The sequence below is a fragment of the Megalops cyprinoides genome, chromosome 14, assembly GCF_013368585.1.
Source record: "Megalops cyprinoides isolate fMegCyp1 chromosome 14, fMegCyp1.pri, whole genome shotgun sequence".
NCBI lineage: Eukaryota > Metazoa > Chordata > Actinopteri > Elopiformes > Megalopidae > Megalops > Megalops cyprinoides.
Window position 1 is genome coordinate 15,126,008 of NC_050596.1, and position 18,506 is coordinate 15,144,513.

An 18,506-nucleotide genomic window follows, 5' to 3' on the forward strand; every position below is an offset into this window, starting at 1 on the left:
CTTTTGTGTAGTTGTAAGTTCCCCCCACCCACAAAGGTGTTCACTCCAACCTCTATGTCTCAGTGACTAACTTGTGCTACTGTACAATTTCAAGGTTCTGTAAGTCCCACACACTGTCTGTCAGTACATTGCTTAGCCACTGAAATTACTTTCATTATATCGAGGTGCGGTTATGACTCTTCACTGTTTAAACACAGCAGCATGTCATCACCAAACAATGTAGAAAAGTCTGCAAGTCTTAATCACTAGTAATTAATCTGTTTTAATAATAATAAATAACATGTTATAATGTAAATGTCAGCATGCTGCTACAGTTAACAGAGCAATGGTCATGAAAGAGAAGAGCCTACTAGACATTATGGCAGATTGCATCCTTATTCCTCAGATAGACACAACCATTTTGATATGATGTTTCTTGAACTTGAGCTTCCCATCTTTGACCCCAAAATAATGCTTCCTAATTACTTTGCTGGGTATAATAACACTTGAACAGTAGGAAATTCAACTGCAAGTGAATGAGAGAAAAATGGGAAGGAATTGATGCTGTGATGCAGTATGCAAGCTTTTGTAGATTTCTTCATTATGGAAGAGATGAATCAAGAGTGTACTTAAATTGTCCACATTCTGTACTAAATGCATGTCTTACTGTTACATATCGTAATATGACAGGTATCTTGTTTTGCCAATCAGAGCAAACTGAGTAGAATCTTTTTTTAATAGTTGTTGAAAAAGATGCCTACTGTCAGTCATTCATACCAGCACAGTGTGGGAACTTGTACATGTCCATCACTTGTGAGGTGATAACCTTTTAACCATAACATATGAATAAAGCATGTTTTCTCAACAGCTTTATATTGTTGGGTTATTATTAATATTAATATGAAGGTTTGGCATCTGCAGCTTCCATGTAATGCATCTAAATTTAAAAAGGACTAATACTTCACTTTGCATTTTGTCATTTCTTAATACTGGGAGATATGCAGGCTTTTTTAAACACAAAACAAAGTAACTATATAATCTATAGATGTTGGTTAAAAAAAAAAAAAAAAAAAAAAAACATTGTCAATGATAGTGTGTGTCACGCCCAGGCAAAGTCAAAATTAAACAAAAAGAAAAAACAAAGCACAAACACTTCATTTTAAGTGTCATTTTATTTTCATCTACCTCCTAAAATGTAAATGAGACAGATCATGGTTGCGGTAAGGCTTGTATCTTCTTTTGGTCATCATTTACATTTAAATGTTGACAAGTTATCATTAAGACACTTTCATTCTAATCACAAGAACATCATTTAACTGACAGAGACGCACACAAACTGGGATTCTGCAATCACACCCTTGCAGAGGGATTTAGCAATGGGCACTCCATCGTGCTTTTTTCCTTTAAGAGATTCATTCTGTCCTGTAATGCCAGACTTCACTAAGAAATTCATCTTCTTATAAACTGCATGATCTTTATGTTAATATGTTAGGGATTATGCTCAGAAGGTACTCTTACCAGAATCTGACTCACTCAAGATATATGGTTTCCTTCACCCAGTACTGCAGTCATATGTCAAGCTGTTTTTGCATGGCCATCTGACTACTTGCACAACAATACATTTGATACAGAATCAATGGGGAATACACATGACCCAGCTTCCAGACAGAAATTCTGGAGATTCCATGAACATTTGGACTTCCAAAGTAGAGAGACACATACCTAGGAGGAGGAACATTAGGGACAGAAAAAAGAGCACTTGTTTGTAGATGGCACAGGACTGGCAGCCATGAAGATATCATTTGGAGATTGGTGAAAGCACGCCCTTCATTACTGAATGCCAGCTGAAGTGTCTATGGCCCTGCCGACACAGTGACTGCTTCAGCTGATATGAGACAATAGTGGACAAAAGAGGTCCACTATTCCTTTCCACATATGAAGGTAATCTGTGACTGCAGGCATTGTGAGACAGTCACACCCCTAACAAACATGAGATCGATTCCCATTAATGCCCATTCCAAGAAAACACAACAGGACAGTGGTGGACTTTATTGCTTGCTTAAAATCAAGCATATTTACACCAAAATTCACTTAGATTTTCAAAAGAAACAGATGAATAGCAAATTAATTTAAAGTTATGATGACGGTAAATACTCTTAATCATGAGTGGTGATCTCTCCATGTATCTTGCTCCACGGATAGATTTCATCTTCATTGTATTGTTTTGATGAAACCATTGATGTTCACTGATTTTCAGTAACTCCATCAAAGCATCTTTTGCTCTCAAAATTAATTTCTCATTTTAACTAAGTAACAAATATTATCATTTACAAGATATAATGGAGAGCAGGCTGGAGAGTGAACATAATGTAAATAAACCTGCATCAAATTCACCCCCACCACCAAAATAATATTATATTATTAGTATACTATGCAAGAACCTTTTCACTTTAAGGCAAATAACATGAGGACACTCTGACTATGGCAATTTACATTTTGATATTTTAACCCTAGAGTCATAGATTGTGGAATTCATTCACACCCATTCATAGTTTTTGTAGCCACACACTCAGTGCTCAATGCAGAAATTCTTCACATCGCAGAAAAAGAAATCCCATCCAGAAAAAATTAAGATATATTATCTTCCATATTTAGCTTTAAGGTAGAGCACCCCCCCCACTCACGATACTATGTCACTATAACAGCAGAAGTGGTTATGCTGTGTAACAGCCACACTTTATTGCTAACATGTTTGTTATCACATCTTGCTGTAGTCTTCACATTAGTATTTTCCAAAAGATAGAATATCAAAGTTCAAAATAATAGGCTACATTGTGCATGTGTCCAACCAATCTCTTTGTTTGTACTTCAACACAGGCACTCTCACAGTTCAGTGAGACGCACCCAAGATCTGTACAGTCGCTTAACGCTGACCATTTACTATTGCCAAAGAACGGATGGGAGTCCAGAATCAGACAACTAAGTTTGCCCATAAAATTATTCTTCCTAAATGTAACTTTCCGTCCGATTTTCTTTCGCACAATAAAAGAGTGCTTTAGTGAAAGTGTGCCGTCATGCCTGAGGTGTGAGAGACAAAAACGCAAAGGCAGCATAAACTACTCTGTCAGTCAATACAATTGATAGTATTAGTATATTATAAATGATGAAAATCAATGTTGTAAGTTTGGCACCATCTATCCAATCCCCTTTAAATCTCATGTACACTGCTAGCAATTTAATTGAAAGATATCATTTCCGACATGTCCTTATTACAATTATAATCATTTGCCATTTCAATCACGTTCTAGTGTTGGATATTTGAAGACATTACTTTAGTTAAACATTACTTAATTACCTAATGAAATACCTTTATCACTGAAGAGGTCATTCACCCACAAGGTAAGACCCCTCTTCAAAAAGGTTTGCTACTTCCTGACTGGTCAGAGCTTGTGACATAAATAATGGAAAAAAATGGTTTGCGAATACAAATTAGCAGTTTGATATCCTCCTATTGCCTCATCAAAATGAGTTTAGCAACAAACCCTAATTACACAACCAAATGATGTATTATCTTCATTTTAGCATAAATAACCTAGCCAATATTCCATACATTATGAAACACATATAGTAGACCTCAAAACATCACTCAGTGTTATACTTGTTACGACCTACCCATCACGAGAACCTCCTGTACTGCCACACACCCACGGATGAGCAAGCTTTTAACCAGCACGCAGGAATGTCACCAAGCTCTACCGACCAGTGAAGGACGCGGGGCGTGTAATGGCAGCCATCTGGCCACACGCGAGGCCGCTCGAGCCGGAACGCCCCAACCTTCAGTCCCGTTTCCCGGGTGCGAGCGCCCGCGGTTACGCGCGATCAACAGCAGGTGGCGCTGGAGCGGGGCTTCCTGTGAAGGTTGACGGTGTCCGTGGGGATGAGGTGCTCCGCCCTCTCGTCCATGGCCAGGACGCGGCGCACCGCCTCCTCGAAGGCCGCCGCCACGTTGGTGGCGTCCTTGGCGCTCGTCTCGTAGTACGGGTAGTCCCCGTTCTCCCGGCACCACTGCAGCGCGTCCTCGGCCGACACCTGCCGCTCCGTCACATCCAGCTTGTTGCCCAGCACCACGAAGGGGAAGCTCTCGGGCTCCTTGACGTCGGCGTAGTAGATGAACTCCTTCTTCCAGTTGCCCAGGTTGAGGAAGCTCTGGCTGTCGTCCACGCTGAAGGTGAGCAGGCAGCAGTCCGAGCCCCGGTAGAAGGGCGTGCGCAGGCTGCGGAAGCGCTCCTGGCCCGCCGTGTCCCAGATCTGCATGGTGACCAGGTGGCCGTCCACCTCCAGGTCCTTGTTGAGGAACTCCACGCCGATGGTGTGGAAGAGGTGCGTGTCGAACTTGTTGGTGACGTAGCGGTTCATGAGGGAGCTCTTGCCCACGCCGCCGTCCCCCAGCAGGATGACTTTCAGCAGGGACGACTTCGCTGCCATGGCTGTCCGAGGGGGAGGGGGGGGGCTCTTCCTGAACGCGACGCAACCTGGAAGGCACAGCAGAGAGGGCAAAACTGCTAAACTGCAGCAGTCTGCTGTTCTTACTTGACCACAGGGCTGTCTCTCATCTACATCCTGGATAGACCTTCCTGTTTGCACTTCGCAGTAAGTCAGTTACAGCCATTACTTCCTTCTGGAAACCGAGAGCAGCCTGTCATCAACCACTGACGCAAATCAGCTTTCTTTACTGTGTCATCCTTAGCAGATCAGGGCTATCCTGATCACAGACACACACAGCAGCGGGGCTCAGCATGCCCGAAGTGATAGATGCAAGCCATCTCTAAACGCTCTTAGAAACAACAAATATGAATCTTTTATATATCAAATATGAACATTATATTTTCACAGGAATAATCTGCTTTTGAGTTTCAGGACTACATCTTTTTTTTTATCAATAAGAGGCACATGATATGGAGAAGATCACATGATTTGGCAGTTGACAGTCACGTACTAGTAACTGGCCCCTAATTATGGAGCTCTGCAGCTAAATCTATTATTATTAGTATTTTACTACTCGCATGGTGTTGAGGCAGATGTCTCAGTTTTATCAGAATCTAACCACCTCCTTACAGTATTTCTATACTAAAAAAAAAAAAAAAAACAGTATAGTAAAAAAATAAAATATTATCATTAAATCACTGAATCACATTGTGTTATCACAAACCCTAATCTAACACTGAAAATAACTGTACATATCTGCAAATTGACTATGATTAAGCAGGTATTTTGTAAATTTATATATGCTATGTCTATAAGCCTATTCTCTATGACAAATCGTCAAAGCCACAAAACTGGAAATAACTTTTTCGGGAACAAAACAATGTCATAAAAATGTTTAAAACTGTTCCCAAAGTAACAGCAAAATACTATCCAAACATTTTACTTAGCCTGATTTTCCAGCTGTCAAACCAAAATACATGAAGACAGCATGATGTTAGTTTAGAGTGATTAGGTTTTCTACGTCAGAACTTGGACGTCTCTCTGGTCAAACTCATGCCAGAGATATAATACGTATTGCGAGATGGATTTTTTCAAGTGCACCCAACACATTCTAGATCTACGGCCTAATATGCCGGGGATTTTTCCATAATTTTGACCAAATCGTTGCTCTTTTCATTACTCTGGCTTACATAATGTCACGAGTTTGGTGGTGACAAAACTATGTGCAGGCCTGAGTAAATGGGGAAAAAAGAGGCTGCTTAAACGCTAATCAAATCTGAGGTAAAACTACAAAGTGGAGGCTTTTACTAGCCCCCCAGGGCTTGTGTAATTAGTATTAAATACTAGTACCTGATTAATCATGCAAAAAGTAGTCTTTTCTACAGTATTTTCTATTGGTTTATAAAAAGGAAAATCGACACCATGTAGCTGATGACCACCTTGAGTTGTGCCACCGCTAAATAAAATGTATGGCAATAAATGAAAAATTGAGAATAGAGCCATGATAAAGAACGTTTTCTGTAATAGTTCAGATTAATTAAATGGTACCATCAAGTCTCAGAAATATTATGATAACAGTAACAACAATAATACAATAATAAAGTAATCCAGTACAAACACTACAGAAAGGCAAAAGGGCCAAAAATTTTTACCTTTATTGTTCTGTGTAGCTCATCATTCACGACCTGAAGGAAAAGTGGTTGCAGGTTAGTTTATTCACATCATGATAAGGCTTTTAAAGAATCGAGACAGATAGTGGATGAGACCTGACTGTTACTGATACCAAAGATAGGACACCAGGTCAACATGATAATTCCTGTGAGAGCAAACTCTCTGGGGTCAATTTTACTTAACCCCAAGATTGTTAATTGTAAATTCTGTCAGATTAACTATAGAAACATATGCACATGTAAAATACAGCTCACCTAAGTCAACTGACCAGTCCACAGCTGGTAAGTTATATCACTGATCTTTCAGTGAGTAAGCTATCTACTTTAAAAGGCAGCTGCTGAATGTGCTGAAAGTAGACACAAAAAACCAAATCTCACCTTCCTGTCAACCCCAATATTACCACCTAGTATCCAATCACCAGGACAGGAACTATTTTTTTAGGGCAAAAATGTTTGCATGACAGACTGAAAATCCACTGGTGTATTCAAGGTCACACAGTCCAAACATTTACCATTCAGTGTCAACTCCATGACTTATCAGTATTTGTTTTAGTATAGCCTACCACTGCAATATCATATATGAACAACCATGGTTAGCTAATAATATGAAAGCACTACATTCCTAGCTAACACAAAAGAAATAGGCTAGTAAACTACGAAGCATAAGCACAGAATTGAATGGCATCTTTCTCGTGAAATAGCGAGTATGGTTAAGTGTAAAATTAAAAACAAAACCCCAACAGGTAACCTTCAGCCCTAAAAGTAGTAACTTAGTCGACAGTGACAGAATGGGTACTATCGAGCAGCAACTGTACACCCTTTTGAAAATGAACCGCTTTAAACACAGTATCAGGACAGACTAGTTTATCATTTACTTTCTACTCATCACATACGTCTATACACATACAAGCATACAGACGGGGCAGGAAAGAGAGAATGGACTGATTTCTCAGGGAACTCTAGGTGGATTCCAGATGTCCACCCACAAAAATCTGCCTCACATTTCCAGTCTGACAGGGTGCTATGATTCACCTCCCACCTTTTTCATTTTTGGTGAAACATGAAACTATTCTGTGTTTAAGCAGGAATTAACACCAATATTCAAGGTGAGCAGTGCTTGGTACAGCAGCAGAATAAAGACCATTCACACCAGCGTTCAAGACACTAGCTCTGAACACTCACCCCCGTTACAGTATGCTGACAGCTCTGTGTGTCTCTGGAGCAGCTAACCATTCTGTTATTCCTGATTAAATTATGGTCTGGAATCTGGCAGCACCTTTTTTTACTTACTTAACCTGTGTACTATACAAACACACACATGGACACCTTATCTGAAAACAAAGCTCACTCCATGAAAACTGAATTAGTTTAAACCTGACTGTTGATTCTGTTGATCATGTCAGCTCCCTTTCGAAACCCTTTCCCAGCATGACACACATTGTACCTACAACGGACAATGTAAAGATAACCAAGCCACCACCTTCCACCATGACGCAAGAGAAAACATTTCTACCAGGTTTCTAGACAAACTGACACGTCCGTTGTTCACATTATCACATGTCTGCCAGCAACTGCTGATGCTCAAAAGATGATAGGGCAGAGGACAAATTCAAAGCAGACAGTGGGACAGAGCAATAAAACTAACTACTGCTCTGGAGAGTTAATTTGCTTAACAAATACCCTTACTATAAGATTACACACACACACTCATATGCATATATATATATATATATATATATATACACACACATACATACATATACATACATACATACATACATACATATACATATATATATATATATATATATATATATATATATATATATATATATAGAGAGAGAGAGAGAGAGAAAGAGAGATGAGTGTCTGTACATAAGATTCAACATTCAAGATTCTGAGGTTTTAATGCAAAAAAAAAAAAGACAAGAGACCAATAACCAGTTTGCATATTTTTAATCCTGTTACTCATTTAAAACTTGCCTTAATAACTTATCTGTAGACCAGGAAAACCATATATTACCTGTATTATTCTTACTCATTTATGTTTACAACAGACACAAAATAGGACTCAGTTCAGAGCATTCTTCACTACCTGTGCTATTACGTAGTCACACACATTCATTTTTGTTTGAGCAATCTGCTCTGATGTCATTGCACAGTTCCGGGTAGTCACCTCCAGAAGAGGATTAAAGGAGGTACTCAACCTGACCTGGGGGTCAAGATGCATGGGAAGCAAACGAGTGTTGCCAGTAAGACTGATGGTGCGGCTAAGCCTCACATGGGGCGTAGCACACACGCAAAAATTCTGTGGTAAAATATTTTTGCACAAATATTATTTTGATTTATTTTGGCATACTTCATAGCTCAACTTGAAAAGTACTGAAGATAACATTTACCTACACTAGGGCTGCAACTAACGACTATTTTGATAGTCGAATAATCTATTGATTATTGAAAGGAATAATCGACTATTCAGATTATGAATCACACAATTAGGCTACTCAATGGCCCTTCTTTAGCGATCGGTTTTTAAATTTAGCTTGAGGTTGTTTTAGGCAACAATAAAGATGAGAACTTCATTCAAAAATATGTTTTTTAATGAATGGTTACTAGGACTAATTTAGTGAGGGCAGCTGCTTGCTGGGGAGTACAAGTCTGCTTCGTTTGAAGAAAGCCATCCATGGTAGCATTATGAGAAACCCATAACTCGTTCGAATTCATTCCAATGCAACCCACATTGGGCATGTACGCATAGACACGAGTTGTAGAAATCTTTCGCGATTTAGAAAGTATCAAATAAATGTCGCCATGACAACAATGCAATGTTTAAGCAGAGAAATTCTAAACAGCAGACGGGCTCTGGTTTAACATTGTAAAGTTAGGGCACATTTGGAATGTGAACAGGATAGTTGTGAATAATAGGTTATTTGCTACACTGTATATTCAATGTCATTAATAATTTATTGATCAAGAGAAAATGTATGTCAAAATATAAAATGTTACAGCTCATAACGTGAAGTAACATGGCTTTTAACATTAATATTAGCTATGCTAACTAGCTAACTAACGTAACGAGACGAGTCTTCATCATCCAGAGAGCCAGTGTGCCACCTCTTCAGGTGCTCGAGCATAACTGATGTGCTCCCATGCCAGGCAGGGTCAGGTTCAGTGAAAAACACACTCGATGATGTCACAAACTTATCGACAATAAAATTCGTTGGCAATTAATTTGGTCATCGATTTTTCGTTGCACCCCTACATTATGTATTCATTTGGCTGATATCCTTACCCACACTGACTTAAAAAGAGTGCATTAAAATAGGGTTAAACAAGCAGCTCTATGAATTTTATATATCCACAATTCAATGAGAAATGTCTCTCTAATTCAGTGTGGAGATACACTATATGGCCAAAAGTATTTGAACACCCCTCCTAATTACTGAGTTCAGGTGTTTTAGCCACACCCATTGTTAACAGGTGCATAAAATCAAGCGCATAGACACAGACATAGACAAGCACATAGGAAGTAGAATGGGTCGTACTGCAGAGCTCAGTGACTTTAAACATGGTACTGTCATAGGATGCCATCTTTGCTATTCGCGAAATTTCTGCCCTGCTAGATCTGGCCCGGTCAACTGTAAGTGCTATTATTGTCAAGTGGAAGTGTCTAGGAGCAACAACAACTCAGCCACGAAGCGGCAGACCACGCAAACTTACAGAGTGCTGAAGTGCGCAACACATAAAAACCGCCTATCCTCTGCTGAATCACTCACTATAGAGTTCCAAACTGCCTCTGGCTGCAATATCAGCACAATGGATGACGGATGAATCTGGGTTTGGCGAATGCCAGGAGAGCGCTACCTACCGGAATGCACAGTGCCTACTGTAAAGGTTGGGGGAGGAGGGATAATGGTCTGGGGCTGTTTTTCAGGGTTTGGGCTAGGCCCCTTAGTTCCAGTGAACGGTAACATTAATGCTACAGCATACGAAGACATTTTACACAATTGTATGCTTCCATCTTTGTGGCAACAGTTTGGGGAAGGCCCTTTCCTGTTCCAGCATGACTGTGCCCCTGTGCACAAAGCAATGTCCATAAAGACATAGTTTGATGAGTTTGGTGTGGGGAAACTCCAGTGGCCTGCACAGAGTCCTGACCCTCAACCCCACTGAACACCTTTGGGATGAATTAGAATGCCGACTGTGAGCCAGGCCTTCTCGTCCAACATCAGTGCCTGACCTCACAAATGCTCTTTTGGCTGAATGGGCACAAATTCGCACAGACACACTCTAAAATCTTGTGGAAAGCCTTCCCAGAAGAGTGACTGTTATAGCTGCCAGGGGGGGGCAACTCCAAATTAATGCCCATGGTTTTGGAATGGGATGTCCAATAAGCTCATATACAGTAGGTGTGATGGTCAGGTGTCCACATCCTTTTGGCCATATAGTGTATGTATAATGAGCCAAAAACAATCACGGCGGTTGACATCTGTGATTCAGATGCAGTAGTTATTATCTACAATTCAATAACATACACATACAATTGGATTATGGGTATATTAACCTTTCTGTGGCCATCCAAACTCAATGTGGATGTCTAGAACTGCCAATATCCAGAAATGGATTAGATACATCTAAAAGATATGTCACTGCTTTTGCATCTGAAGTGCAATTACCAGAAATGGGACAATCTATGGCTCCTTTGGAACACAGTGATCACTGTGGTATGCTCTGTCTGTAAAATGAACCTGCATTGTAACAGTGAATGTGTGATATAAGAGTCATCATGATACCAACTTCATTGAGCTGACTGCTTCCTTGACTGACTCCTAATGTATTTTGCTAGTAGCAGAGTAGCCACTTACCTTGGAATTCCAAAAAAGGAAGGAATTGTATGTAGGCCTAAGTGACTATTACACAATTTTAGTTAATCTATGCTTTCTGTTCTGAGCTGACAAATGCACCCGTGGCTAAAGTAGTCACATTCCAATCCCCCCAAACCTCCTCATCACCTCCTCTCATTTAATGTAGGAGGGCTTCAGATTGGTGCAATTAGAAAATCAATTATCCAATTTGCCAGCTAGGTAAATTTGATGTTAAGGAAACAGGCATACATATTCAGGACCCTAGTTTAGCAAACGAATTCCAGAAATGACCTACCTAAGCAAGTAGCAATGCCTCATTTTGCTGCGCGGTTGTACAAGGTCGGGCAGCTAAACACATGACTTTCTATAATAACATTTTCTGGGAAAACAAATGTGAGGCACGCTACAAATCTAGACTGTGCGCCGTAGTAAAGTCTCTGGAAAAAGCCCCTCCTCACTCAGCGGGTCTGGGTCATGTGATGCTACCGACGGGGTTCTGGAAGTCACAAGGTTTAATATAGCTACACGCTTCATGAATTATGATACAGATGTAAGCCAGGTGTAGCTAGCCAGGAAACTAGCATGCAGTTATCAAGCTTCCTAGGAACAAAAGTTCAGGCTGTGGGCGACAGCATCCGATAACAACTGCTACAGCAATTGGCAAGCAGTCTGTATTTTATCCTCATGTCTAGGTAGTTTTTTAGCTAATTTACTATTTACTAATATATTAGCTTAACGATCGTTGCAGGACTTAGCGAGGAAGGTTGTTTGGTAACTTTTATATAGTAAGCCTACATTAGAAGTATCGCTGAGTATTGCAGGAGGAGGTTAGTTTCGTAGAGGGGGATTCTATCAGTTTATGTAGCTAGGGAACGTTAGCTAACAATAAGTTATATTGAATTTTTGAGGTATGAGCAGCGGGTCGGGATCACCATGCTGGTGGCGATGTCAAGCCAGCAGCCGAAGAATGTAGCAAATGGATTGCCAATTTTCATCTTCACGGTGTTTTACGTTTTGCGCGATCTTTCAGGAACACACCTAGCTAGCTAACGTTAGCTACTCTCTACTCACTTGATGACGTACCAGTTAGCGATCTAACCCAAAGCCAAGTAGCTAACGTTAGCTAGCTAAGTAATATTTACATAATATGAACTGGCTTGGCCTATTCTTAATACATCGTTACTTTCCCAAGTCTTCCTTGTGGCTACCTATGTTTACAATACACCTCGACTACATCTAACATTACATAATGAAATAAACACCATAAAGTGTAAACTCTAAACGCTTGCTAACTGGATGAAGCTAAAGTTTCCACTATTTAGTTAGCGTACTAGCGACTGAAAGTAAACCTCCTCAAGCTCGGAAGTTATTCGTTAAAAACCGAGGAATACAGTCAATCAAGCAATATTAGTTGGTGAAATTAAAAACAAAAATACTAGAAAACTAGAAGTATGTTCGGGACTCTCAAACCGGCCTTGCTCTAGCCAGCTAGCCATCAGCTACCATTACCTAGCAAACGTTAGCTAATGGCGATGCAGTATCTTAACGCAGCTAGCTAACTACAGTCGATAGCTAGCTAACACGCTAACCGGACATCGAGCAAGCTTGCCAGCGTTGTCAAACTACAATGTCATGCATCTGAGAGCCAAAGAAAGTGTGTCTTACCTTTGCCTTTCACTGAAATACAATTCTAAATTTTCAGTTTTATTTTAAGTCTCTAATTTGTATCGTCTTTTCCTTGTCTACGGTTAGTTCCTGCGTCTCGTTGCAGTTCATCAGTGACCTGCTGTTGTTAGGCAGGCCTAATTCGCCACTGACTCTCATGTGATCACTCTTAGTCACTCCTACTGGCGCTCCACCGGCGGGGGCATAGCTGCAGGACGGAGTTGTAGCCTGTGGCTGGAGCTGTCGTTATGGGTTCCAAGCCATGGGTATTTGCATGCGCTTCTTTTATAAACGACTTAACGTCACATTTGCATTTATATTTACATTTAATAATTTGGCAGACGCTTTTATCCAAAGCGACCCAAGTGTGGTAGAGTCCAACATAAGCAAAGAGCCATATAATAGAATAATAATATTCTAACAATATTAGAAGCAGTCAACAATATTAGAAGCGTCCTCGTTGGGTTTTTCAGGCAAGATCATATTCCCTAACCCTGAATGGACGTGTTTTGCACACTCCACGTAAACGATTATACTGATTTGCACATAATGACCAAAACTCAACAGCTTGAGGAACTGTTTCTAACCCTCAAGTAACTTCAACATTTTGAGGAAGGACAGTGCTTTATGTAGGCCTACACTTTTTAAATATCCCTCCAATGTATGTGATCAAGGAGATATGTCTGCAAATTACTTATTTACCTTTTTTTTAACAACTGTGTTGCACAGATTGACAGCAAACTGATTTCAGTCAAATCCAATTTTCCATCCACAAGTGGATAACAGTAGTGAGAACCTTGCCAAAAACATGTCTGAATTTTGTTTATGGAAGTTCATGCTGTAGCTGTCCATCTAGATATTCATGTGTGACACATTGTCTTTCACCACCTGATTCTGCCCTTGTAACATATTAAGGACATTTACGTGAATTGGACTGTTAATTGAATCCCCCCAAGGTAGTGAGATTGATTCCCAGATACTAACTGTGTAAATGTGTCTGCTCTGTCAGAGCAATGTTCAATGATAACATCACAGGACGGTGTGAAATGTGTCCACTAGCTACTGCTATCAGATGCTAGTTAGCCTTAGGGTTACTCTGCCCTAACTGAAAAACCTCATTTGAATATCCAGGTCAGGCTGTGCCGTAGGGCTGTGTACATGCAAGTATTTTTTTTTTTTTTTTGAGCACAATGAAGCACAAAGTGATCATTTTGAGACACAGACTAGATGTGTGCTTACTGAAATGCAGCAGTATGGTGATCTTATGCAGTCAGTGCCAAGTGGTGTTTTAAAATCAAGCTCAGGATTTTACCTGAAATTTTAAAAAGCAAAGCTGTGGGTAAACTCTCACCCAGCAACTATGAACCTGAAGCTGCAGAATACAAACACTCCAAGTCACTTTTGAATCGGTGCCTGTTACAGCATTGAATAATGGCAAATCTTAATCTGTTTCATTTCTTTTCTGCCCGTTGTGAATGGGAAATCCCCCACTGAGCCGAGTATGGTTTCAGAAATATTTTAGCACTGTGCATGCTTCTTATTTCACGCAGCCTTTTTTAATGCAGCTGTTTAATACATCCTACTTATTTCACAGTTCATGTTGAACAGCATACTTCTAAAGTAGGGTGTTGTCTGGAATGTACAGTGACTTTCTTCCAGGATCCAACATACATAATTATAAAATGATGGTGTCACAGAGGCTGTCCAAATCTCAGCCCTGCGCAACATCTAAGGAATGGCAACTCAACATAACATAATATACATAACATAACACATAACACATCATTTAGTTATAATAAGGGGTTCACCTTATAGACTGGACATAAACCCATTTCATGTTAATCTCCTCAGGGCTAGGTTTCTTTCCAGTATTTCAACACAGTGTGGCATTTTATATGTTTGGAAAGGGTTAATGTGGGAGCGAGTTTCTGTTTATCACAGAAACATATGATATATTTTCTGTTTGTTTCCATTTGTTTTTTTATGCTTGTTTCAAATTGTTTCAATTTAGATTTTATTCAAAATATCGTGACAGCATCAAACAGTGACTCATTATTTTCTTGGTAGAGTACAGTTTGACAGGGCGTTACTTCCACTTCAGAACACAAAGACCATACATAAGAGGCAGGGGAACTAATGTAGCAGACAAACAATGCCATGGCTTAATGAATCAATCTATTGAATGTACCTAAAATGCAGGACAAACACTGCCACCTACATATGTACACTCAGCGTGCACCACTCCCTTCAAAACAGAGCAAGGCAAAATGAACAAATCAAAAGTTTTTGACCTAATTCAGTCAAAGTTGCACTTGTAATCAAACAATACATCGTTAGTCCCTTTTAGACAGACCACTTTGATCAAATCGATCACAATAAAGTCATGTTTTTCTTTTACATATTGTTAGCGACTCTCTAAAAATGCACATTTTAACTGATCAAAAACCACATAAAGGATCATTTTAAAAGGAAATCTGTTTTGAAGGGTAAAACAGTTTCATTTTGAGAATGTTTGAGAATGGTTGTTTCAGTAGATTTTAAGAGCTTGTTTTATGAAATGTTGTATGATGAACAAATGTTGTATGAACACAGTTCTCAACTGCAAATTTAAGCACACATACTGAACCATGTTCAGAGCATCTATAAAACTCTTCTCAGACTTCAGGAATAAGTAGGTGAGACACACTCATGGGAAGCAGTGGAAAAAAGACAGCAGATTACTAAACTGATCAGTTGAAAAAGAATGTCTGTACATGTTTAGATGTGGTTTGTCATTTTCTGTATGTACTGTTGTTCATTTGGCCTTATATGTACCTTTGCTTTGAAGGTCATCCTGGGTCCCCTTTGCTAATGTATTTCACTGCATACAACCAGAAACTGTTTGCCACCAGAGGCATATACCAGGGGAGGAATGTCAGAGCATTCTTATTTTAAACTAGGACTCTATCCACTAATGAAAGGTGATAAAATAATACAGGAAGAATGCAGCTCATGGTAACTGCTTGATGGCTGGGGGACTGGCTGCAAATAGATGTTTTGTTTGGATATTAGGAAGGAGAGAAAGACAGGGGGAAAGCGAGAGGAGGACTGAATGGAACAGAATAGCAAAGCAAGTGAGTACAGAATTACAGCATCAAACAAAAAGGGTGAGAAGCAATGACAGGATCTGTGGGCATGGAGGCCATCTTAACCTGTCCCATCCCTTTAGGAGCAGGATCTGACTGAAACAGGAAACAGTTGAGATTTAGATACCCTCAAACTCAGCATCGCTATAGGATAATGTACAATTTAATATAGACTTGAAGATTAATGTTGTGTCTGATTCCCTGACAAAATGTGGTAGGCAATTCCATAGAAGAGGGGCTCTGTGTGAAAAGGCTCTACCACCAGACTCTTTTTTCTATCCTTGTAACAACCAAATAGCTAGTCTCTTGTGAACACAGTAATCTAAGGGGGATTGGAGGGGATTAGGAGATCTCATAAATAAGCAGGTGCAAAACCATTTAAGTCCTTATAGGTTAAGAGCACCAGTTCGCAACCAACCCGTTATTTTATTGGTTGCCACTGAGGTAATATTAAATGGACTGTAATATGGTCTCTTTTGTCAGAATAGTAGCATCATTTTATTGATAGTTCTGCCCAACACCCGAAAGACGGACATTGCAGGACAGTAATCTAGGTGTAAGAAAACAAAGTTTTTCTGCATATAATAGACAAAGAGAAGGTCTAATCTTGGCAATGTCTCTGAGGTGAAAACAGCCTCTCTGGGAGTGGTCAAAGCTAAACTCAGACTTTACCTCAATGATTTGAAGATTTCTATAGCTCAGGCCAATCATACCTACACTATATGGCCAAACGTATGTGGACACCTGACCATCACACCCATATGAGCTTATTGGACATCCCATTCCAAAAACATTGGCATTAATATGGAGTTGCCCCCCCTTTGCAGCTACGTGCTTCAGCACTCGGCGGCCCCGCTCTGTAAGTTTGCATGGTCTATCGCTTTGTGACTGAGCTGTTGTTGTTCCTAGACACTTTCACTTGACCATAGTAGCACTTACAGTTGACCCTGTCAGATCTAGCAGGGCAGAAATTTTGCGAACTGGCTTGTGGCAAAGATGGCATCCTATGACAGTGCCACTTTTAAAGTCACTGAGCTCTGCAGTACAACCCATTCTACTTCCAAGATTTGTCTATGGAGATTGCATGGCTATGTGCTTGATTTTATGCACCTGTTAACAATTGGTATGGCTTAAACCTGAATCAATAATTAGGAGGGGTGTCCGCATACTTTTGGCCATATAGTGTATTTTATTTAATTTTAAAGGAAATAAGATATTAGTCAAATTTTCATACCTATAAGACATTGTGCTTCAGGTTTCATTGACCCATAGAGCTGTGTCCCATCAGCTAAATCTATAACATTCATTCCTTGTTTGGACATGATATCTTGAAGTGGCAGCATATGAAACAAAAGGAGTACTGTAAATTCTGTAAGATGTTGGATCTAATTTTAAATTGGAAGAGTCACTTCATATAGCTGTATATATTGAACACCACCTGAGCCAGGATAATTCACTTTAGACCAACAGTACTTCAAAATCTCTCCAAAATGATCTGGCAATAATTGGTCCAAAGACAGGATTCAGGTCAAGAGGCATAAGTTAATCCTTCTTCATAGTTCTGTGCTATGACTTGATATAAAACCTGAGCGAAATGTCTCAATGGTGTCATTTGAATTTAAGAAAGACAAAAACTAGTGGTTACAATATTCTCAATTTTTGAAAACAAATTATATTTTTAAATATTAAAAGTGGTTGTGTGTGGGTATGTGTGTGCGTGTGTGTGTGTGTGTGTGTGTGTGTGTGTGTGTGTGTGCGTGTGTGTGTGTGTGTGTGTGTAAGTGTGTGCCTCTGTGTGTCTGTGTGTATGGATCTAACTGGACCCTCATAGGAGTTCAGCAGAGGACCCGAGTACTCCTTACAGCAGATTATGTGGTCACATGTTCTCCACACAACACTGGTCACATGCATCAAGAAATGCAATATAAGCTGTTGGTACTCCAGATAAATCTATTACTAGTACAACAATTTCTATATGATCTATGTGAGGCCATTCACACACAAAAAAATATTTCATTACGTTTCTGTATTGTGCTCCTATTCTGAAGTTGTAGAAATCTGTTTTTCATTGAATGTTCATACAATACATAAAAATGTATTATATTAATGTACAAATACAAATAACTAAATCAGCCATTCAGAATCATTTAAGCCAAAGTGTGTTTTAATGTTTCTCTTTGCTTAAGTTATCCAATGTCCTTATATGAATTATGTGTATTACAAACAAGAAACAAACATTCCACATATACTACACAGCCAAAAGTATGTGGACACCCTTCCTAATTATGTTTGGAATGGGATGTCCAATAAGTTCATATACAGTAGGCGTGATGGTCAGGTGTCCACGTACTTTTGGCCATATAGTGTATATAACAGTTGTGTGCTAAATAAACAGCTAAATGAAGTCCTCATTCATTAACAATGGCAATACAAAAACACATGTACATAGACCAAAATCTAAAACAGTTATGTGCAGTGATGTTTTCTGTCCCATTCTTGTCCCAGTCCCTCATCTTTAGGGGTGATGTTGCATGCCTACACAGGCAGAAGCATGAACTCAGTTGCCTGCAGCATTGTATGTGTCCTTGCCTTCCCCTCTTCAGTGTGGAATGTCCCACTTTTACAGCCTCTTCATTGTAGTGAATGTACACTGTTGTGTACCTTGCACCAGACACATATTTATCTGGTTTACAATAGGCTATTTTTTCACAGTGGTT

The 18,506-nt window shown here is 39.7% G+C and overlaps 1 protein-coding gene across 1 annotated transcript; it reads right to left on the reverse strand.

Annotated features, from left to right (window-relative positions):
- Window positions 1-1,132: 1,132 nt before the first annotated feature.
- On the reverse strand, window positions 1,133-12,796 carry LOC118789150 (ras-related protein Rab-9A). The gene is made up of 3 exons (XM_036545476.1): window positions 12,665-12,796; window positions 6,117-6,149; window positions 1,133-4,511 (listed from the first exon to the last, which is right to left on the reverse strand). The coding sequence occupies exon 3, from the start codon at window positions 4,462-4,464 to the stop codon at window positions 3,859-3,861; it is 606 nt and encodes a 201-aa protein (XP_036401369.1). The 5' UTR covers window positions 4,465-4,511; window positions 6,117-6,149; window positions 12,665-12,796; the 3' UTR covers window positions 1,133-3,858.
- Between the last annotated feature and the right edge of the window lie 5,710 nt (window positions 12,797-18,506).